The sequence below is a fragment of the Bufo gargarizans genome, chromosome 4, assembly GCF_014858855.1.
Source record: "Bufo gargarizans isolate SCDJY-AF-19 chromosome 4, ASM1485885v1, whole genome shotgun sequence".
Lineage (NCBI taxonomy): Eukaryota > Metazoa > Chordata > Amphibia > Anura > Bufonidae > Bufo > Bufo gargarizans.
Genome location: NC_058083.1, coordinates 158,487,980 through 158,513,231, shown reverse-complemented (window position 1 = coordinate 158,513,231; position 25,252 = coordinate 158,487,980). Strand labels below are relative to the sequence as shown.

The following is a 25,252-nucleotide window of genomic DNA, read 5'->3' as shown; positions in this document are numbered from 1 at the left end:
CTAATACTAAAATACCCTGCAATTATTTTGTGTTACGGCCAAAGACATTATTGTATTAGTGTATTGCCGTGCAATACATGGGCAACTCAAAGGGCCAGGGAGGAAAAGGGAGAGAGAAACAGAATGTGGCTACAATTTAAGATGTAATTTTTATGAAACGGTTATTAAATTATTGTATGTATTGTTGTTCAGTACAATCATATTTAAACCTATTAACAGCATTTATTTCCAGGGTAGCCTAGCAAACTGAACACCATCTAATTACACAATGATCAGTATCCAGATCCACAGTGCACCTGTTATTGTCTGTCGAAGTCAGACAAGGTGATATATATATATATATATATATTTTTTTTTATTCTATGTATACAGTTGCAAGAAAAAGTATGTGAACCCTTTGGAATTATATGGATTTCTGCACAAATTGGTCATAAAATGTGATCTGATCTTCATCTAAGTCACAACAATAGACAATCACAGTCTGCTTAAACTAATAACACACAAAGAATTAAATGTTACCATGTTTTTAATGAACACACCATGTAAACATTCACAGTGCAGGTGGAAAAAGTATGTGAACCTCTAGACTAATGACATCTCCAAGAGCTAATTGGAGTGAGGTGTCAGCCAACTGGAGTCCAATCGATGAGATGAGATTGGAGGTGTTGGTTACAGCTGCCCTGCCCGATAAAAAACACACACCAGTTCTGGGTTTGCTTTTCACAAGAAGCATTGCCTGATGTAAATGATGCCTCACACAAAAGAGCTCTCAGAAGACCTACGATTAAGAATTGTTGACTTGCATAAAGCTGGAAAGGGTTATAAAAGTATCTCCAAAAGCCTTGCTGTTCATCAGTCCACAGTAAGACAAATTGTCTACAAATGGAGAAAGTTCAGCACTGCTGCTACTCTCCCTCCGAGTTGCCGTCCTGTAAAGATGACTGCAAGAGCACAGCACAGACTGCTCAATTTGGTGAAGAAGAATCCTAGAGTGTCAGCTAAAGACTTACAAAAGTCTCTGGCATATGCTAACATCCCTGTTAGCGAATCTACGATACGTAAAACACTAAACAAGAATGGATTTCATGGGAAGATACCACCGAGTAAGACACTGCTGTCCAAAAAAACATGTTTACAGTTTGCACAAGAGAACCTGGATGTTCCACAGCAGTACTGGCAAAATATTCTGTGGACAGATGAAACCAAAGTTGAGTTGTTTGGAAGAAACACACAACACTATGTGTGGAGAAAAAGAGGCACAGCACACCAACATCAAAACCTCATCCCAACTGTAAAATATGGTGGTGGGGGCATCATGGTTTGGGGCTCCTTTGCTGCGTCAGGGCCAAGACGGATTGCTATCATCGAAGGAAAAATGAATTCCCAAGTTTATCAAGACATTTTGCAGGAGAATTTAAGGCCATCTGTCCACCAGCTGAAGCTAAACAGAAGATGGGTGTTGCAACAGGACAACGACCCAAGGCATAGAAGTAAATTAACAACAGTATGGCTTAAACGGAAGAAAATACACCTTCTGGAGTGGCCCAGTCAGAGTCCTGACCTCAACCCGATTGAGATGCTGTGGCATGACCTCAAGAAAGCGATTCACACCAGACATCCCAAGAATATTGCAGAACTGAAACAGTTCTGTAAAGAGGAATGGTCAAGAGTTACTCCTGACCGTTGTGCACGTCTGATCTGCAACTACAGGAAACGTTTGGTTGAAGTTATTGCTGCCAAAGGAGGTTCAACCAGTTATTAAATCCAAGGATTCACATACTTTTTCCACCTGCACTGTGAATGTTTACATGGTGTGTTCAATAAAAACATGGTAACATTTAATTCTTTGTGTGTTATTAGTTTAAGCAGACTGTGATTGTCTATTGTTGTTACTTAGATGAAGATCAGATAACATTTTATTACCAATTTGTGCAGAAATCCATATAATTCCAAAGGGTTCACATACTTTTTCTTGCAACTGTATATATAGAATGCTTAGAGGGGTTCTCCCATCTGGGACATTTATGGTATATCGATAGGATATGCCATAAGTGTCCCATAGGTGCCGGTACTACCTATCAAGAATAGGTGCAGGTCTCATCTCTCAAGAATGTGTCTGCACTGTGAATGTAGAGCACCCCAAACATGTTCATGCTATGAGAAACCTAAAGTTACACGCTCAGTTACTTTCAGAAATCCAATGGAGAGAACGCTGCACATGTAAGATGTTCGCTTTATTTATTGGTGTGTCCCTTCCAATTATATCTGAGCCAGTGCTTGGCTCTTTTTAGAAGTCCCATTGCAGTGAATGGAGAAAGACACACTTGCACAGTGTCTTTTCGATATGTGATAAATGTTCCAGATGGGAATACCCTTTTAAAGGGCTTTGTCCATCTCACACATTGGTGGCATATAGCTAGGATATACCACCGATGTTAGATAGGTGTGGTAACCTCTGGGACCTGCACTTATCTGTCTAGAATGAGGCCCCCAAACTTAACGATGGCTGTGCAAGTAGGCTCACTCTCCATTCATTTCTATCGGGTCTCAGAGGTGGGACCCACATCATCATCAACATTGATGGCATATCCTAGTGAAATTGGCCAACCCCTTTAAAGGGAACCTGTCACCTCTACTATGCTACCCTCACTGAGCATTTCTAAATGATCATTGTGTTACCCTAAACATATAAATTACACTTAATTTCAATTGCAGGCGAATTCAATAAGTATTATGCATTTTTGTACTTTCCACCTTTTATGCAAATTAACATAAAAGAGTCATATCTTACTTTTGTGACCAGAGAAGAGACATATTTTCAAGCTCTGACTCCTCTCAGGTTAATTTGCATATGTATCAATTCAGGTTTTTTACACAATAAAAGCACACAGAGCTATAGGGACTGGGTATTGCGGATGTGCTAGCAGCCATCTAGCAGCCCATGTCCTCAGCTCTATACCCAAAATCCCGGTGACAGGTTCCCTTTGGGTCCAGAATACTGAGCTTATAAAATTATTTGAGCCTATACTGTACTTCTGTACACATTGATTCCATGAGTATATGAGACAAAAAACTGCGGCATGATCAGTTACATGTTGTATCTGCTCACAAATCATTGGTTCTAGGGGATAACATGGCACCTTGCTGAGGCACCATATGCTCTGCAGTAAGAAGCCCAAAATGTAAAGGGAAACAGTTATCAAATCTGCTATGCCATTTTCGTGGCATAAAAATGTTGCAAATGTATAAATTTGTGAAATTTGGTGACTTTTCACAAGCTTCATCACTTTTTAAAAATGGAGTGAAAAGTTGCCCGGGTTTACAGATTAGAGCACTTTTATGTCTCTTTTATGATGTTCACAAAGTCACAAAAAAACTTGTATCTCGATGCCAGGTAACCGGCTAGCATACGTTCACGGACTGTGGTGAAACCACATCACATTTGCCCCAAATTTAATAAAAACCGAGCGTCATCTTCATAAATTTGTGGCCGGTGCGCAAAGCAACTCCAGTCTAGCCTCAAACACGGCTACAATGATAAATTTCCCTTAAAATACATAAATCTAGTGTCATTTCCAACCTATTTTAAATCTGAATTTGGTGATAACTGGATGCAATTCTATGAAATTGTACACGTAGAGCTGTGCCCAGATTCTGTTTGGTCCTTCAGTATCACAGATGTGCAGCTCATCGAGACGTTGGAAAATGGTGTCTTTAAATGAAGTGTCATTTCCATTTTCATGCCACTGATTAGCGTGATATTGTTAGCCACTTGTCTTCTGAGATTTCTTAAAATAGGCTCAGAATGTAACTGTTCATCATTGCATATTAGTTGAAACAAATTCCTGCCCTCTTTGCAATTAGCAGACACTTACAGCGCCGTCTCGTCATGATCTGTGGCGCAGATTATGCTGCCTTATTTTTATAGCATCTTTCTTTGTTCCTCACAAATAATTATCGAGAAGTTCTGCCGACGCAGAATTCGGTAACTTAACCTTGTCATCTCTGCGTCATTTCAACAATCGTTCTTTTTGCCGTGACTCGTATTGTTTTTAATTCATTGGCTTTATAGCTTACATTGTTAAAACCAGTTAAGTGCTTTTAAAGGCGCTCTATTCACGTGTAAAGCCGTGAGGATTTCAGATCTTGGAAGCATAGTTTAATTGTTCACGGGAATCTTTTAACGGCGAGCAAGTAGCACGAGTCAGAAGAACTTGTATGCTATGAACGATGACTAGGTGGGTCTACTGGATTCTGTATGGACTAAGGCTGCCCACACACCATGCTTCCAAATCAAACCACATATCAGTTAGAAAAGCAAAAAAAGAAAAGAATCCAGTGTCATAAAAAAATCTTGAAAGCGTCGGGTAAGCAGATTAAAAAAGTGCACAAAAGTCGCTATATCGTTTATGTGCAGTAGGTATCACCAATGTTTTTATTCTATTTCCTGAACATGATTTTGGGGGCGGCCATCTTGCCTGAGCTGTTCTTAACAGCATTTAGAAAACATTAAGAAAATTGCTTTAGGGCAGCCCCATGGGCCATAGACACAATGGTCAGGAGCGGACCTCATTGACTACTATGGGAGAGTTTTCTAGGCATGCTCTGTGACCTGTGCAGAGGTCATTCTACAAGGAAAGAATAGATAAGCTCTGACAATCACCTATTGTGAATGGAGGATCCTGTCTTATCTATACAGAGGTGATATCATTACAGGCAGGATTGGAATGACAGATAAGCAGGTAACTACAGTAAAGTGATCTGCACAAGTGGCACCTATTATTAGGGGCAGATGGGCCCAAGGCTGTCTACCCAACTCGAGCCCCTCCCTCCATTTTAGTTTAGTTTAGTTTATTTATTTTTTTCTAAATGAAGAGGCTGTGGTGCTTCGTAAGCGCCAAAGTCTCTTCCTAGGCCATATGACATCACATTCATCGTTAAATGGCCTAGGTGCAGCTCAGTCCCATCTGAGTGATTGGGGCTGAGCTGCATTACTAAGTACAGTGCTATCAAATGACAGCGCTGAGCAAAGAGGCCGCGGCGCTTACTAGAACATCGCGGTCTCCTCAAACAGCTTATTGGCTAGGGTGCCAGGAGTCGGACCCCCACCAATCTCTTATTGATGACCTATCCTGAGGATAGGCCATCAATATTTAAATCCCAGAGAACCCTTTTACTTTATGCTATCTGTAGTGTTACATAAGACTGCAAAAATACCCAGGAGCCATTGGCTACTGAACTGAAAAATTTAGGAGCCAAATAAAATTTTTGGTTGCCAAATTTAAAATACATACAGGTTTTTATCGCTTTATAAGAAGCACCTGAAAGTAAGACGCACCCCAGGTTTAGAGGAGGAAAATAATAAAAAAATATTTTCAACCAAAAGGTGGGCTAAAACATGTGCAGTACATGGGTGCATACCTATGGATGAATGGGTTATAGTCATATAATATAAACACTGTCCAGTGTACCGTAATTCACCTGTGTCATAACCCCCCTAATCCATAGGAATGCACCCATGTACTGCAGTACATGGGTGTGTTCCTATAGATGAGGGGGCTTATGGTCACATTTAATATACACAGGTCAATTATAGTACATTCCCTGGACAGTGTTAATTTCAAATGTGACTATAACCCCCCTCATCCATAGAAAATCACCCATGCACTGCTGCACATAGGTGTATTCCTATGAATGAGGTGGGTTATAGTCACATTTAATGCAAACACTGAGGCTGGGTTCAGACCTGAGCGTTTTACAGCGCGTTCCTACGCGCTGTAAAACGCTCAACAGGCAAGAACCAATGATTCCCTATGGGAATGGTTCTCACCTGAGCGTTTTACAGCACGTACGATCGCGCTGTAAAACGCCCGATGCCCCAAGAAGTACGTGAGCTTGGGGCGTCTTATCGCGCGTTCCTGTACATAGACTTTAGCGGGAACGCGCGACTATGGGCGTTCGCTTGTCTCTGTATGCGCGATTGAAAACACCCGTATAATCGCGCATACAGAGCGCTCCATCGCGAACGCTCAGGTCTGAACCCAGCGTTAGGCTAATAATTGTACAGCTTACATCCTATTAAACATGTGCACTGGCGGCATTTAGCTTCAATGACCGCCGCCGGCCCCACACTTCCTACTAGAGGGCATCGCCTCACATTATTAACATTGGACGTGCGTCTCTAGATAACGGCCTGCAATGTGACGGCCATATTTCTGGGGAAGTTCGCTTTATAAGACGCACTGACTTCCTCCTCCCCATTTTGTTGAGAAAAAGTGTGTCTTATAATTTAAAAATACGGTAAATTATAATAAAAAAAAGACTTGGAGGAGAAGATGAGACGCAGCTCACAGTAGTGAGCCAGCTCTACATATAATAGAATACAGCACCACATACCTCTTACTTCCAATGACATCTCCTGTCATGTAGATCTTCTCTTTCCTCTTCTCCTCCGTTTGCCCCAGAACACCATGACTAATTCTTTACTCCGCATCTCGTCTCTACAGAGTTTGTTACACAGACATGTTAGATTTCTCATAATTGGGGTAATTTATCTAATAGGTGTAAAGTACAACTGGCTTAGTTGCCCATAGCAACTAATCAGATTCCTGTATAGTGTCCCTGGAAAATAATGTCCCCTAATATGGCCTTGTAATAGAAATGCCCCTATAGTTCCTACCCAATAGCAACATCCTCCACACTGCCCCCACAGTATCAATTCCCCCCATGGTAGTAATTTTTCCCCACACTGCCCCCACAGTATTAATTGTCCCCCACAACTGCCCCCACAGTATTCATTTCCCCCATAATAGTAATTTGCCCCCACGTAGTAGTTTGCCCCCGATGTAGTAGTTTGCCCCCCATTGTCCCTTCAGTAATATTCTCCTGTGCCCCCCAGTAATGTCCCCCAAAGTTGGCACAAAAAAATAAAATTAAAATAAAAACTAATACTTACCTGTGTCCTAATCGGCGCTCACTCGTAGGCGGTAGGCAGGCGCGCTGCGCACACACGTCAGTAGGCTGCCTCCGGGCACAGGCGCACAATGACGTCATCACGCCCACCTGCGCCGGGAATTTACTACCGCATAGGCTTCAGGCCTACTAGGCCTGAAGCCTATAGCGGTGATCGGGGGGCAGGGAACTATGCGCTTCCATGCCCCACCGTAGTTTGTGGGCGTTTGGGTCGGCGTTGGGCCCCCAAGTGATGCCAGGCTCGGGGCTACAGACCAGAACGCCCTAATTATATTCCGCCACTGCCTATTATTAGGCTTAGTCACCAGTGGACAACTGCAGGATTTTAGTTTTTGTTTAATTGTAGATAATGACATGGAAAATGTAAAATAACAAAAATTCATGAAAAAAATGTTAAACATAAAAATGTGTTTTAAACAGCAGGTCACTTTCTTAAGACACATTTCCTTTAGGGCCGCTGTACACAATGCGATCTGGCAGCAGGATCCACCTGCGGATCGCAGCTAATTTCCCATCCACACCCTTACAAGCTATTTGTTTTGAATAGTATGTAAAGTCACAGCCCAGCAATTAGTCACAGCCCAGCAATTAGTGGTGAACCGCATGCGGATCCTATTGCCATACCACATTGTGTACAGGCAGTCTTAAAGGGGTTTTCTGGTTTGCATCAACATCCTTTTTACCTGTAGGATCCCAGCACCGTAGCCCTCCCGTTGAGCTGCAGGGGTCCGGCAGTCATAGATAGCCGGACCCCTGTTGTATGCGCCGGCGCATTACCCTTGTACTGCCGCGGTCAGCAATTACCACGGCATGCGCAGTATCCTGCTGGTGCGAGTTGGCCATCGGGTCCCCGCGCAACTGTGATGGGAACCCGCTGGCAGGGAAGGCAGCCCGATGCCTACCTTAAGCATCATGGCTGCGTCCATGTCAGCCTGTGAGATCCAGCCCCCAGGATCTCACAGGAAGCAGGCTGTAAGTGTATTACAGAAGTATTGTAATGCATTGTAAAGGGGATCAGACCCCCAAAAGTTGAAGTCCCACAGTGGGACAAAAAATAAAGTGAAAAAAGAAGTTAAAAAAGTAAAAATTTTTTTTTTTTAAATAGGGAAAAACATATTAGGTATCACCGCGTCCGTATCGACGGGTGTTGTTAGGGGCAGTGATAGGGGATGTCTATGTAACTAGCTGGTGGGAGGAGCTATAGTCTAGCTGGGTGTTGTTAGGGGCGGTGATAGGGGAGTGTCTATGTAACTGGGTAGAAGGAGCTATAGTTTAGCTGGGTGTTGTTAGGGGCGGTGCTGGAACTGTGGCAGAGATAAGAGAAATGGGTTTGGTTGGATACAGCAACAGGAACTGCTACATACAGGATAGAAACAAACCAGAGCGATTTAACAGGTCCAAACTAAAAATAAAAAAAACATGGGGAAGATGTTCATGAGGTACATGAGCATATATGTTAAAAATCATAGTAATCCCAGAACACCCCTTTAAGGCCCCTTTCACACGGGCGAGTATTCCGCGCGGATGCGATGCGTGAGTTGAACGTTGCATTGCACCCGCACTGAATCCCGACCCATTCATTTCTATGGGGCTGCATCACTTATGCGTTGCGTGAAAATCGCAGCATGCTCTATTTTGTGCGTTTTTCACGTAACGCAGGCCCCATAGAAATTAATGGGGTTGCGTGAAAATCGCAAGCATCCGCAAGCAAGTCGGAGACCCGATCATTATTATTTTCCCTTATAACATGGTTATAAGGAAAAATAATAGCATTCTGAATACAGAATGCATAGTACAATAGCGCTGGAGGGGTTAAAAAAAATATATATAATTTTAGCTCACCTTAATCCACTTGCTCGCGTAGCCGACATCTCTCCTGTCTCTTTCTTTGCTGATTGCAGTCAAAGGACCCGTGGTGACATCACTTCGGTCATCACATGGTCATCACATGGTCTGTCACATGATCTTTTACCATGGTGATGGATCATGTGATGACCGGAGTCACGTCACCACAGGTCCTGTTCCTCCACACAGCTAAAATGAAGACAGAAGGAGATGCCGGCTTTGCGATCAAGTGGACTAAGGTGAGTTAAATTATTCTAATTTTTATTTATTTTTTTACCCCTCCAGCGCTATTTTACTATGCATTCTGTATTTAGAATGCTATTATTTTCCCCTATAACCACCGATCCCAGACCCAAACTTCTGTGAAGAAGTTCGTGTTTGGGTACCAAACATGCGCGATTTTTCTCACGCGAATGCAAAACGCATTACAATGTTTTGCACTCGCGCGGAAAAATCTAACGTGTTCCCGCAACGCACCCTCACATTTTTCCGCAATGCCCGTCTGAAAGAGGCCTAAGACAACTACTCCATATAACTGAGATATTGTTTGATTTGGAACCATGGTGTTCCTTAGTGGTTCAAAAATAGTAGTTGGGAATGAAATAAAATTTGGATCAGCAGGTGCCACACTAGATGTAGCGAGATGACTTTGCATAGATGTGTGGGAGAATTAACAAAAAAAGGAGTTGTATTTGATAAAAAAATAGGCTCTGCTGTTTTTTCTAGTATCAGCTTTGTCTTGTATAACATTTATTTCCTAGGCTCTGAGCTACAATACCAATCACAGGCCAGGGACAAGTATGTTAATGTTTTGTGGGAAAAACAGACCTTTTATCATCTCAACAAGCCTCGTAATGGATTTCACTTCAGAGCAAATTCCCTGCAGTTCACTGAAATAGGTTGTCAGGAAAAGGAGAGCTGTTCTTCAGAGCAAATCTAAAGAAGTCTGAGAAGTTAGTAAGACTACATTCACATAGCATTTTGGGGCTTTATGTTCTGTAGGAATGTCTCAATTGTATAGCTAGGTGTATGCATATGTATGGTCATAGACTAGGGATCCTGATGTTTTCTGGCCAAAAGGAGACCCCTTTGATACATGTTTGCCCATTAAACTCTATAGGCATGTCTGAGTATGTGTAGGGAGATTTCGCCAGTGTATATGCAAATTTACTGTAACCACTTCATTTCCTGGCGATTTTCTGTTTTTGCATTTTCATTTTTCACTCCCTGCCTTTCCTGACCCATAACTTTTTAAATTTTCCATTTTCACAGCTACATGGTAGCTTGTTTTTTGCAGGATAAGTTGTACTTTGTAGTGGCACCATCTAATATTGCATGTGATGTAGTGGAAAGCTGAAAAGAAAATTCCAAATGTGACCCAATTTTATGGGTCAGTTTTTACAGCATTCCCTATGCAGTAAAACTGACCTGTTACCTTTATTGTCCGAGTCAGTACAACTACAGGGATACCACATTCATACCGTTTTCTTGTGTTTTAATACTGAAAAAAAACTAAATTAAAAAACTGAAAAAATAAATTATATATTTTTTTCTTTGTTAACTTTTTTTATCATTACATCTCTGGAGCTGTGTGAGGACAATTTTTTTTTTAAGATGGTCTGTAGTTTTTATTGATACAATTTTGAGTTGTATATGACCTTTTGCTAACCTTTTATAAAATTTGGGGGAGGTGAAAGCAACAAAAAAGGCAAATCAGCCATTTAAATTTTTTAAGTTACGCCATTCACCGAATGGCACAAATATTTTTATATTTTAACAGTACAGACCATTTTGGATGCAGCGATGGCCTATGATGAAATTTTTTTTATTGTTTTGTTTTAATTTTGGGATTTTTTTAAAACTTTTTTTTAACTTTTTTTTAGGCCCCCAAGGGGACTCCAAGATGCAGTGATTATATTGCCATTTCTATTCAGTAATGGAATTTTATTAATTACGGAATACAATATTCTGTATATTCCAATGCAGTGCTGCCACCTGCAGGCCTGCATTGGAATATACCTGTAATAGGTCTAGAATTGAACAGGCTCTCATCTATTACTACTAAGTAATGCCTTCCCAAATCTCAGTGAGATGAAGGTGTTTTTGCACGGGAAGCACTCGCTTGCAGGTTTTTCTTACCTTTAAGATTCAGTGGTCACATTTGATAACGGCATCTGAAGGGTTAAATATCTGCGATCAGGGTTATTGCCGATCAGAGATATTAACCATGGGTGACCCTGGGTGTTTGCTGTGTAAAAAAACAAGCACACTGGCGCCATTTTTAAATACCCTACCATCAACATATATAGTTGTACAGTGGTAGGGAGTCTGTTGGCCGTGTTAGGCAGGGGCCATGGAGAGCAAGGTAAACATACTTTTAATAGAACATATTAGGTCTGCACATGCAGGGAATCCAAAAGTGTTGAGATTTGCGGGATTAGAGTTAGTCCCATGGCAACTGCAAGGGGGCGATAGACATCGCACCTTATTAAGGAGAGAGGCTAAGTGTATCATGCGCTATGATGCTCTGGGCCCGTTGGGCTTGAATGAAAAAAATTACCTCAGCGTGTTTTTATAAGGTTCCTGTATTATATATGTGTCATTAATATTTGTATCTTTATGATTTTATGTTCGATTCACTTTTTGAGTGTTTTGTGGCTCTTGAAGTGCGTCGATAGTATAAAGGTAGGACATATGTGCGTCCTGACGTCAGTGGCCTGAGGAAGTGCGGTTTCGCGCGAAACGGCCGTCGCCATGGTCCACTGATGTGAGGTACGCTAGTCCGCCCTTTATGCTGCACATTTGCATGTGACCTACCTGTATTAATAAAAGTAGATTCCACGAGTATGGTGAGTGCTGCCTTTTCCTATTTCTTCAGATGATTATAAGGTAAACATACTTTTATTGGTGCTTTTATTAGCAGCAGGGTGAATAGTAACGTTTATGCCTCCAAACACTGCTCCTGCCAGAGCCCCAGAGATGGTCCCTCACTCTGAAGTGATCTGCGCTGCTTCTCCACACCTCCCCCTCTGCTCTGAGTGACCGGTGTAGTCATCTTCTCATCAGAAGCTACAACCATCACTTAGAGGAGAGGGGTTGTGAAGCAGCTCAATGCAGAGACCACCTCTAGCGGGAACCGACCTACCCTCTAACGTGTATGGGGGCCTCCTGACTCTCCCTCTGTGGGAAGATGTTGGGGAAATAAGGAGCAGGCAGGTGAACTTCCACTGCCTGATTCTTTTGTTCTCTGAAGTTTCTTCTATCGGCAGCATATCCCTGATTACACAGGGCGAGGTGATGCTGATAATTGAGCACCTTGAGCAGCTTGTTTATTGGCTGATCAGCTCCACAATTACATGGCCCAATTATTGGGAAGGAGTGTTCCTATGAACGCTTGTTCTCAATCATACAGTCTGGAAGTCGCAGTCTTTACGGTATATATACTGTATAATGTACTTTCCTGTTTGCATCTACCCATGTATGTTCCAATGAGCTGGGCTTACTCTGCTATACACTATAGCTGGGGGTATCTTGGCAGTACTGAAATGTTACATAGGCAAGTCATGATGTTCTCAGGAGAATTTACTATTGTTTTAGGTTGTCCTGCCCCAAAATGTTTTGGCTGAAGATGCATTATTTTTCATCCAAGAGCATTGGTCATGCCTCACTCTTCTACCAGTAGCTTGTCAATATTTTATAGCGCTGGTCTATTTATCACCATAAAGAAGGTGTGTCACCGTAAAGGAGACATTATGGGCCTCATTTATCAAAGCTGTGTAACAGGAAAACTGTGTTAGTTGTCCATAGAAGCCAATCAGAGCTCACCTGTCATTTCCCAAAGTGCTCTGAAAAAATGAAAGGTGAGCTTTGATTGGTTTTCCTGTTTTGATAAATGAGGTCCTATGACAACAATTCAGAATGGCTGGCACAAATGGATAATCAGCTTCTGGTGGACAAGTAGAAGCAGGTTGACACCATATTCTGACATTGCAAACACTTTTGCTCAGTGGTGCTGCACTGAATGCCTCCCGGTCAAGCAGGCGTTAATAGTTCACTTAACGGTCAGCGCGCACATTACCGGCTTGAAGAATTAGTTTAAAGGGCCACAGCTGTTTCTATACTATGATTTCTACTCATCATAATACCCATGATAATCTGCTCAAACCTGCCATTGGGTATATACATTTTATACAGTAAAAATGTCAAATCTAGGTCAGGGTGTGGAGATCTTAAGAAAAAATGTGGCTGACGTGTTTTCTTCAGTGGAAACTGTGGTGAACTAGGATCTAATTGATATGAATGAGTGTGGTAATTATAAGTACTGAGCGGTATTAAAGGCAGTATTCATTACCATAGCTTGTGGTTTGGATGGGGAGGTGTTGGGCTTTATGTTTCAAAGCTGTTGGAAGACAATTATAGAAACCAATCAGATACTTCTTTTATTCCACATAAAGTATATTTTATTTATTTTTATGCTTCTTTGCCAATATTTCTGTGCATTGGTATTTTTATCGGGGGGGGGGGGGGGGGGGATAAGGAGTTTATAGATACAGGTTATATACAGTGACGCCTTGTATCCTAAGGGGTACCATAAGGTCTCTCTTCCCATGTGAAGACCAGTACTGTAAATGAAGTATGGAAGCTGGGGTCCTGTTAATAACTTTGCATTGAAGCCCAAATGCATGAGAATTCTGGTGTAAAAAACTGGCGCAATAGTAGTTTAGATGCCTTTTTTCCTCTCATCTGACAAAGGGGCGTGACTTACCGAAAAGGCTTGTGGCTTAAAATATGACAATTTGCGCAGTTCATGCCATATGAAGAATATAGAATAGTGAACTTGATTTCTGCCAATGTGTTTCCCTAATCTGTTACCTTGTCTGGTGCTACATCTGGGGTAACATCCCGTGTTTTTGTGTATAAATGGTATCGCAAATCAATATATTTTCAGAATTTTCACCTATCTGGAACATGGGTCAGGTTTTTAGAAAAAAAATTTAGAGTGAAAATGAGGGTTAGGTCTCTTTCACACGAGTGTATGCCGTGCGGGTAGTCCGCTGCGTGAAAGAGTGCCAACCCCCGCTCTGGACAGCAGAGACACGGAGCATTAACATGGATGATAATGCTCCGTGCCTCTCTGTGATCTTTTTACTACAAAATCACTGTGAGATAAAGTTGTCACCATGATTTTGTAGTAAAAAGATCACAGAGAGGCAAAGAGCAGTATCAATCATGTTAATGCTTCGTGTCTCTGCTGTCCAGAGCGTGGCTTGGCATTATTTCACACAGCGGATTACTCGCACAGCATTCGCTCGTGTGAAAGAGGCCTTAGGTTCCTTCAAAACATCAAGAGAGTGCTCATGTTAAAAATGCAAACATGCAGTGGCCTTACTTTACTTACTTAAAGGGGTTCTGCACTTTCATTTAACTGATGATCTATCCTCTGGAAAGATCATCAGCTTCTGATCGGCGGGGGTCCGACACCCGGGACCCCCGCCGATCAGCTGTTTGAGAAGGCAGCGGCGCTCCAGCAGCGCCGCGGCCTTCTCACTGTTTACCGCTGGCCCAGTGACATCACTTCTAGTATCAACTAGCGTGGGCGGGGCTAAGCTCTGTTCACTTGAATGGAGCTTAGCCCCGCCCACGCTAGTTGATACTAGTCGTGACGTCACTGGGCTGCTGGAGCGACGCTGCCTTTTCAAACAGCTGATCGGCGGGGGTCCTAGGTGTCGGACCCCCGACGATCAGAAGCTGATGATCTATCCTCCCTAGCTATGACGTGCTCCGCTTCAATTGGACCGCGGCACAGCCAGGGAGAAGGAGATGCCTCCTTTGAAACCCTGGCGTCTCCTCCTCCCATTACCAATACTCTAAATTAATATACTGGGCGTGAAAACTGGAGGGTGGCACAGCGGCACAAGCGATGGCTATTTGAAAAAAACAACAATGATGGCAGCATCAGCGGAACATACCTTGCAAGTAAAGGTACTTAATTAAACAAATAAAATTACATGAAAGGTCCAGGGGTATTCCAGTAAAAATCAGCAAGATTGGAAGTTCTGTAGTTTTGTTTCTCGACTCAGGAGGAAACAGCTATCTTTCTCTCACTTCTTTGTTAAGACATCATCTAATCAGGTGACCAAAATGGTTTGGCTCCGTTACACATAGGGGCAAATTTATCATAGCTCGGCAGAGCACGGCAGGCTATGATAAATGACAGGTGCTGCGCATAGAAGATAAACTGGCGTAGAAGAAGATAAATTTAGTGGGGACGTGGCCCAGTCCCCTCCCCGCCCTCGCCACCTATCATACAAACCTGTTTCCCACCGCTTTCACTCCATTAAGTGATGTTTTAGTCCCCAACTTGTTAACTTCAGTATGAGGTACGGTCAGGGCCATCTGAATTAATTGCTGCAGCCAGTGACTGGCCTCAGCAGTGACGTGTCCCCAACAAGCACGTTGCTGCTCAGTGATGTGCCCACATGACTTGGCGAACAGAGCCAGGGAGCTGGAACGGAGGAGCAGGTTGCAGGTGACTATGGTTCGTTCATTAGGTACCACATGTTACCGGGGCTAATTAAAAAGCCCTCTTTCATGCTTCTGATATGAGTAGTTGCCAGATTTTCTTTTGAGGGCAAAACTTTACAATGTCCCCAAAAAATGGTGTGGTGCTGAACAACAAATGTGGCACTTTTATATAGATGATTATAAGCTAAATAAAGCATAAGGCAGAGATTAGGGCTGCCAGAAGACCATGCTCAGCGGGCATTATTTAGTTACACAATGCATGGCTTCCAAATTATATGGATCAGCAGCTGCAAGAGGCTGGGCCACCGCAACAATGGGACCGAGTGTAAATTATTCATAGGAGACTCTTTGTTCTCCTAATGTCCAAAATAAACAGGGTTAATAGTCTTGGAGTCACATTTCATGCTACCTTTGGCACTTTGCAGGGTTATATATCTATGTATTGTAACCAGCAGGAGTATATAATCATTTGTGTTTTATTACATTAAAAAGCCTTATTTCTTCTCATTTTCATTGTACCGTTTAGGTCCTCCACAGCCTTGGGCTTCTTTTGAGTCACTAAGCATCTTCTCTTTACCTCTTATCTGCACCAACAACTATTGATGTTCACCAAAGACTCACTACAGCAAAAGGCCTTAAATAAACAGTAATGTCCCACAGGACAGAGTAAATGGATAGACTCCTCTGGTCATTATGAGCTAAGGTTTACTAGTATAAGATACTGAATACGATAAAGTGTCTACCACTTCACCATTGAGACGTATAAAATAACTCAGCTTTTGGCCCAAACAACCTGGTGTTTTTTGTGGGAAATCCACCATCTTCCCGCTTGCATCTGTAGCGGGATAGAGTTTTTTCCTCTCTTGTCTCCCTTGGTGACCTATAAAAATAATCTGTGGATTGACATCTGGCTGTTAAGCTAAGTATCATAATTGCATCACATTGTGTGTCTATCCTGATTCATTTACCCCCTGATGAGCTTGACAAATGTTAGGCGAAACGCGTCGGGGCCTTTGTTTTGGTTTAGAGAGTGGTAGTGATGTCCACCTCTTAGGACAACCAGCCACTCGCTACCCTACCATTGTTATTATCTTTCTCCCTGATTAGGGTTTACTAGGGACCGAATAGCATTAGGTTCGGGGACAGGGAACCTCCACCATTAGGGGGTCGCCCTGGGCTTAGCAGTCTTTAGGGCTTCTAGGGTAAGTTTTTTTTTTTGGGCTAGACTTATATCCCTCCGCCTGAACCTGAGTGTCTATCCCGTCACCATGAATGTTTTTCTTTTTGGGGGCCACTACTCCCCCATCTAGTAATCCTGGTAATTGTAGTACACCACTGTTGGTATATACATACCTATACCCGCTTGATTATAAATAAAGGTATTTTTAAAAGTCAAATTTTTTCATATATGCTATTTACTTTCAAAACTGTTGTGACAAAGTATCCTGGTAGAAAACTTTAATACTGGTAGTAAGTATGAAAAAAATTAGTGCCTGTGTATAAATTTTCTAGAAAGTTATGGTGGGTTTACACGGAGCAATTTGCTGGCCGATGGGAAGATGGGCAGTTGTGGTCGCCATAGCTTGTCCCCATACAGTGGAGGAACGTTCTTCCACTGATGAGCAGGCAGTTATCGGGAAGGAACTATCCCTGATAATTGCCTGCTGGGTCAGGGGCTGTAAATGCGCCATTAAGGCTGCCATACACATTTAGTAGAATTATATTTCTGATGCTGCTATCTCTCCTGATACCCTCAGACAAACGCATGTGTATACATTGGGAAGAGAGGAGAAAGCTACTGTCTGACACCCCTGGCAGTAGCTTATCTCCTGGTCCATCCTTCTTTCCTCAACATCATCTGTTAGTGGAGAGTCGTGAGCTCCCCACACACAGTAAACTGTCGGCTGAACCCACTGTACTCAGCAGTTTTGGCCGACAATACACTAATATATAGGGGGGCATTTAATGTTAATGTAGTGTACCGTGGTTGTAATCTCTCAGTGTAAAAATGAGGAAGCGAGCACTCACTCTATGGCAAATACTCAGGTTTAATATTAAAATGTCAAAAATGTTCGAACATTTTTGACATTTTATTATTAAACCTGAGTATTTGCCATAGAGTGAGTGCTCGCTTCCTCATTTTTACATTTATCCATTGCATTGAGGTGGGGCGTCCTCAAATTTGAGTTTGTAGCACCGTACCACCCACTATCAGCAGTGAGCCACTTCATTTAATTATGTAATCTCTCAGTGTTTTTGTATTTCAGGATAAGGCTAAGTGCACTTCAGAGCTGGGATTACGGTATTCTTTTACAGCATAGGAACAGAATACTGGAACCACTGGATCCGGCATATGCATGACACTGCTAATGCCTGATGGATCACATTCACTACAATGGGGTCTGATAGGTGTCTGCCATGAATATTGGCATTTTGCCAGATAAGAATCTCTCTGCATGCAATGGTATTTTGTCCTTTTGTGCTGGTATCTGCGATAGAGACTCTTGCTGGGACCTTTGCCACAGATTTAAACCTAGCCTAAGGCCTAATTCACATATCACTAGTTTACGTCCATATGTTGTACTGACTTCACCTAGACAGCACATAGACACATTAAAGCAATTCAGACATCCAATTTTTGGTCAATGCAGAGAGAATCTCAGTGTTCTTGTCTGATTTCCATCCGAAACTCATTTATATGAATGGGTCTGGACTGAAAACAGATGGACCCAAACACCATCCAGATGTCCAGATACATCTGTGTTTTGCCATGAGGCCTAACAGGGAAGTATCTTTCCAGCTGATGGAACTCTACATGTCCTGAAGGGTGAAACTATGTTGTCACAGTCCCTCCTGTGTGAGAGGTGAGAAGATCGAATAGACTTGCTGCACGTGAGGCTATCTGACAGGTCTATTTTCCTCTATGTATGTTGTTGTTTGGCAGGATCTCACTTCTCCTCAGGTGCCGCTCGTTATCAGTGATGAGGCTCTATTTAGATCCGCCTCACACTGCTGACCATGCGGTTGATAGTTTCTGCTTGGAGTTGCTAGTGATGGTTTGTCTTGGATCTCCTGCTTCTCCATACATCGCTAAGTACTTGTTGCCTTCACTGTTTCTTATTATCTGGTGTGTGTTGTTTCTAGGCCTCAGGGAGACTCATGTTCCTTCATTCTGGAAGGAACCAGCTGTCTCATCCCCTGCTACCAATTCTAGGGCTCGTCAGTTTTAGCAGGGCTTTAGGTATCCAGTGTATGACTATTTCCACCATCAGGCTCTGCTCATACTGGCAGGAGTTAGGGAAAGGCCTAGGGATTACTAGGAGATCACCATCCCTCTTCCTTAGCTTTTGAGGCCTAGATTGTTCTCTATTCGTTGTGGTGTGTATTTGGTGTTTTCCCTTCCCCTTAACCTGTGACATATGTACCCAAGTGGTGCAACCAATTAGAGTCCAGCTTTCATTTTCTAAACTGCACTTGAAAAATGTAGACCGTGCACTAGTTGTCAAGAGGAACAAAGAGTTTTATTTTTCCTGCATACCTTAGATACTTAAAGCCCTTTATCATTTTATAATATCATGCTAAATGGATACTTCAGGTTCCTAATGATTTTTTTATTTTATTCCTCCAGAGTACCCCAAACACTGCAAATATTTCCCCTATATACCAGTTTATGATGTCAGCACTCTTTCCCCTGTTCTCAGCAACATCCTGGCAGGATGTTTACATGCAGAACTTCCTGTTTTCATCACCTTCCTGCTGGGTTTTGTAATTAAACGTTTTCCACCTAACTAAAATGGAAGAGGGGGGGGGGGGGGTGTAATGGATTTCATTATTGCAGAGGGAACAGTGTGGCAGGTGGAGCTGATAAAAACAGGTTTTTGTGATAATGGGTGACCTTTCTGGTAGCAAACATGATCTGTTGTGTGATTTTGGAATATGTAATATGTCCCTGTGGTAAACACATGGCCGCTCCTGTAGCATATATTATCTGTCATATAAATATATCAAGTGATTTCTATGTCCTGTGTGTAATATTTTCCTTAGCAATATTCATAGATTCCGCCTAATGAGGCTCTCACATTCTGGGACCCCTTACACCGGTCATATTTGGTCGGTATGATGAAACATTCATTATGAAAACATGTTGGCACCCGTATGTCCGTCAGAGCAGATGAGAAGACGTACTGTAATGATAATTCGTGTCTACCAGCTGAGTGAGAGAAGTGGAGTATGTATGTGTAATGAATGCCTTCCCAGAAGGCTTGGCCAATAATGGGAGGGAGGCCACTCTCAGCCCCACCCTCTGCTGAATTGGGATAAAAAATAGGGATTTTGGACTTTTTTAAAACACAATTTGGGGATCCGATCGATGTTGAGGTGTGTTCTGCATTCTCCCTCCCCCCTGGGACCAGAAAACTGACTTTTACCAAGCCATTTGCTAAGTATAAGAACCTTTCTGTTTTAATTCTTGAGTGAGTTCTAGTGATGGGTGAGGGTTTCAGCACTCAGACCCCCATTGATCAAAACCTTTGATATGTCACTTTAACATATCAAACGCTTTGTGAAAGCTCAGGGACCCTTCCGCTGTAATTACCATAATAAACCGCCTAATGTATGCTGAAAAGACTACAAATGTATTCTGATGAAACAAAATGGATCTCATGCATAAAAAGATCTAACAATAAGCTGAAAAGTAAAATCTTTAATGTGATTAGTTTCTGTGACACTTTTAGTTTGAATAATTTATATGGCTATGGTTTATATTGTTTAAAGTGAACTGTGACTATACCACCACATTGTAGGCACACAGCAGATGAAAAAAAGGGATTGGCTTGAGTAGTCACAATGTTGCACAAGACTTTGCAGTCGTACTGTGGCCCAAGTCACCATGAGGCAACCATGGGTAAGATTAGGCAGGGGTCATCCAGAAAAGTGGAATGAAATAAAAGGCTGCAGAAGACTTTGTAAATTGATCAGCGCGTGCTGTCTGCCTCTTGTTTAGTTACTAGTAGGAGAATTATTTAAACTGCCAGCAGAGCTCAGTGTATGTTATCAGGAAGATCCTATGTCTCTGACTACAAAAGACCCAGCTCATCTCTGTTTTCTCTTTGCAGGTACCACATGTTTAATTGCTTTGTTATCTGACAAAGAACTCACAGTGGCAAATGTTGGGGACTCACGCGGAGTCTTGTGTGACAAGGATGGAAACGCTATTCCGTTATCGCATGATCACAAACCATATCAGCTAAAGGAAAGAAAGAGGATTAAGAGAGCCGGTAAGATCCTGCCTGCATGAATACACATTACAAGCTTTAACCGTACTATTCACTCACACAAGAGTCAGTGCCGTGCACAACAGGTAGAATCTGGATTTGGTTTTTAGTATCCAGACCATTATTAGAATGGATGTAATGAACGATGCAGCTTATCTCAGAGGAAACGGCGGATGGGACGGGTAAAACGCCAACCTGTCTTACGTCTTTTCCTCTCCAATCATGCTATCTCTACAGTCTATACCTCATCACTAATATCACTAATATCTTAGCACTCTAATAGATGTCAGACAGTCCTTGCTGTATGTTCCAATTTTTAAAAAAACTTGCCCTATGTTCAGGGCTGTGGAATCGTTAAAGGGAACCTGTCACGGGTATTTTGTGTATAGAGCTGAGGACATGGGTTTCTAGATGGCTGCTAGCACATCTGCAATACCCAGTCCCCATAGCTCTGTGTGCTTTTATTGTGTTAAAAAAAAAACTATTTGATACATATGCAAATTAACCTGAGATGAGTCCTGTCCCTGACTCATCTCACATACATGACTCATCTCAGGTTAATTTGCATATGTATTTAATCAGTTTTTTTACACAATAAAAGCACACAGAGCTATGAGGACTGGGTATTGCGGATGTGCTAGCGGCCATCTAGCAACCCATGTCCTCAGCTCTATACACAAAATTCCAGTGACAGGTTCCCTTTAAGTTCTGACTCCAACTCCTACATTTTATCGCACTCTGACTCCTTTATAAATGGACAATAATTTTGTAGTAACAAATTTACTGTAGTAAAATGGTGACATCAGGCTTTTTCTTACATGTGCAGAGAATCATGTGCAAGTCTAAATGGCAATAAAAGAAAGTGCTGAATTCCAGCAAAATCAATTAATATAAATATAGTGGGGTATTAAACAAAATGTATCTAAATTCCAGCAGAAAAATAACCCCTAAAAGCACAGTTTTAATGGTATACGCTAAAAAAGATCCTAAATGAATCTTCAATAAAAGATACAAAATACATACAGGATATGTGACTAATGTATTGCATCCAGAGTCTTGATGAAATAATTGGGGTATGGGAATGAATTATCCCTAAGTCTGCCCCTATCCTGAAACCTCAGCCCAGGGAAGGCTCCTGGTGGTGGAGGCCCCCTGTCCACGTTCCTAGACTATTGTCCCTATATCGTCCCTAAAAGGATGAGAAGGGAAAATGTTCTGGATTACCCTAGGTATGAGGTGAGGATACTAGAGTACCGATGGTACAAAAATTAACAGGATGCAAGAAGACAAAGTGTAAAAAATAAAATATATATAGATAGTAAGGGTTGACCATGTAGTCAAACACCTGAATTACCTTGACGCGTTTCCCCCTAGACAGTGCTATGGGATCATCAGGAGGTATGATAACAGTAAACACTAAAAGTCTACACACTACTGATGTAACATAATATGTACTGGCATATATCCAGGTTACATAGTCAGATAGGTCATCGCGCTACATGTAGTTTATATGGGGGGTGCCGTTCTAAGATCAGTCCACATAAAATGTGGCACCGTTCCAGGCTAGTCACCAACAATTGATATCGTATGTGGCTATAATGCCATGGTCCAAAGTCTTGGAGGCCAGAGAAAGTTGTGTTCCATATCCTGTTGGACAAAAAACAACCATGTACCCAGATCAGTATAGTGTCCAGCAGTACTATGTGTTAAATTCATTATGGTGCTATGTACACTCACAGTTAGAAGATATGATATGTCCCAACCAAACAGCGGTCCTGTTCTCTCGCTGTAAAATAGTCTTGATAAGACCCATACTAAAATTAAGGGAACAGAGTCACCCCAACTGCATAGAGAAAATTACACCACATCAGTCAGGTGCTATCATAGAATCAACTTACGTCCTGAAGGCCTCCCCTCAGTCACCGCTCCCCCTGGTAGGCGATTTACTAACCTAATGCAGTTGTATTTAAAGTGTAACCTATTGGCGCCAATGACCTCATTGGTGATTCACAGTACTTCCAGAACGGCCCCTCTTCCTGTTGCTGGAACGCAATTGCGTTCCAGCAGACAATTTTCGGTCCACAGTGAGCCAGTTCCGGATCCTGGAATGCATCGTTCTGTTGGTCCTCCGGCCAGTGTATATGCATCTCCAGTTCTGGTCCCTGGAACGCACATGCATTCCAGGAAGCAGTTTCCGGTCTGAAGGAAGCCAGTTCCGTTTCTTAGAATGTATCAACTGCTCGTTGTCGAGCTGAATTTCAAACGATTCCAGTTCCGGTCCCTGGAACGCATGTGCGTTCCACATGGTGATTACTCAACTCAATGAAAGAGATCAATCAAAACATGTATCCGGAACCTGAAGAACCTTCGATTCCATTCTCTGCAGCATATTGTGGTCCAATTCATCTATCCAGTATGCAGAACCTCTCCATAACATATCGGGGTCAGATGACCCTTATGCAGTTCTAATGATAAATCACAATTACCACTACTAAATGGCAATAAACAAAACATGTAAAAAGTGCAGCACTTTATTCAGTCGTGCCATAATAGGGTTGTCCAGGAATAAATAACTTTTCGCAGGTGTCCGCAGCCTGCCTTCACCATGGAAAGAATTATACTATCTACACCCCGTCGCTCTGGTCTTGCGTTCTAGGTCCCATGTGTCTATCTTCCGGTCCATAGCTTGTTTACTTCCTCTACAGCAGTGATGGCGAACCTTTTAGAGACCGAGTGCCCAAACTGCAAACCAAAACCCACTTATTTATCGCAAAGTGCCAACACAGCACTTTACCCTGAATACTACAGTCCAGTATACTATATCTTCCATGTACTTTATCATTTAGCTATACCAGCCTGCCTACAGTCAATGTGCTGTTCATAGTGCGCCCGGTGCTGATGAATGGCAGGAAAAGTCTAAGGCATATTGGCACGCCTTAGACTTTTTGCAGGGCGTGGGTGCCCACAGAGAGGGCTATAAATGCCTTCTATGGCACCCGTGCCATAAGTTCGCCACCACTGCTCTACAGCATGGACATGATCATCTGCTCTGCTGCAGCCAATGACTGGATACCACTGCTAAAGCCAGTTATTTACTGCAGCAGAGCGGATGATCATGCCCGTTCTCGGGACAAATTGACAAGCTGCACACCAGAAGTCAGACACACAGGAGCTGGCCAGAGTGGTGGGGAGTAGGTAAGTCTGATTCTTTCCACAGCAGAGGCAAGCTGTGGGCTCTTTATTCCTGGACAAAACCTTTAATGCTGTCTTTTTTAATAGACCTAAAATATATTTATATTTCTAAATTTATCTGAATGCTAATACATTAATTACACAATATTAAGTACAGATAGTACTTGTCTTAGGCTGGAGTCGGAGTTAGTACATTTCTACCGAATCCGACTCCCCCCAAAAGTAGCTTCAACTTCGACTCCAAAACTCTGAATTCACAGTACATCAGTATGGCTAAAAAACTGGGAGAAAAAATGACTTTTAACCACAGCTTGTGTGTGATATTGCCGTTCAGCTCTGTTCACTTAAATGGAGTTAAAGGGGTTATCCAACCCCTATAATTCCACTCAAAATGCCCAGGCACCTCATACAGGTTATACTTACCCCGCTAACCGGCACCCGCATCAATCCTGATTCCTGCACGGCCGCCAAGGTGGCATCACCCCCGATGCTAGGATGGCTCGTCCCCGTCACGGCCTGCTATTAGCTGACTGGGAGATCCAGCATCGGCCATGCAAGGATCAGGAGCAACGCGGGTGCCAGGGAGCGGGGTAAGTATGAACTGTATGAGGTGCCGAATATTTTGGGGGGCATTATAGGGGTTGCATAACAAACTTTTTTTTCTAATCCTATACAATTCCTCGTACAGTCCCTCTAGTTTTGTTATTCAATCTTATAAATTAGTAAAGTGGTGTTACACTCAATGCTGCTTTTTTACATCAATAGACGTATATTTAAAATGAAATAAGCCTTGAGAGAAAAGTCCTGTAATGAGGTTAGAAGGGCTGTAAAGGCTTCCAGTTCTGTATCTGGGGCCTGCAAGTCCATCAGGAATGCTGTCTTTGGTTTTGTTCTGTCTTGGTTCTTACACTGAATGGGTCCATAGACACCTACAGATCAGACAGACTTCGCTCTACTGTATCTTGAATCTGTATTCAGCGCACTCTGTATAGAGACTGACTGTAGGGTTCCACCCCAATAGATCCAATGAAAGTAAACAGCAGGTATTGATGCTTAGGTACATTTATTGATGTTAGTTTTAGTTTCACATGCGACAATATGTATAACGTTTCAGCATACCAATGCCTTCGTCAGATACTATAGAAAGAGAATTGAAAGTCATATTAAACAAAAGAAAAAAGAAAAAGAAAACATAAAAGACATAATACATGACCAGTGATCATACAAAAAATTGTACAAAGTCAAATTCATTATAGCAAGTACATCAGACATTGCAAGAACATCCACAGACAATAAAGGTTTAAATAATTCATATATACGGTGCTGCAAGCCGTATATAACCAAGCAACGGGTCCAGATAAACAAGGAGGTCTCTCATTTTAAGGCTACATGGATAGAGCCTATTGAAATACATTCTGTCATTTTAACGTTAAGGGAAATCAATA

At 42.3% G+C, this 25,252-nt stretch overlaps 1 protein-coding gene across 1 annotated transcript in view; it reads left to right on the top strand.

Annotated features, from left to right (window-relative positions):
• Nucleotides 1–25,252, top strand: part of PPM1L (protein phosphatase, Mg2+/Mn2+ dependent 1L) — a 275,912-nt gene that overhangs the window by 238,384 nt on the left and 12,276 nt on the right. The window contains exon 3 of the mRNA XM_044289619.1: nt 20,457–20,618. Coding sequence (XP_044145554.1) covers nt 20,457–20,618 — 162 coding nt within the window. The remainder of the gene's footprint in view (nt 1–20,456; nt 20,619–25,252) is intronic.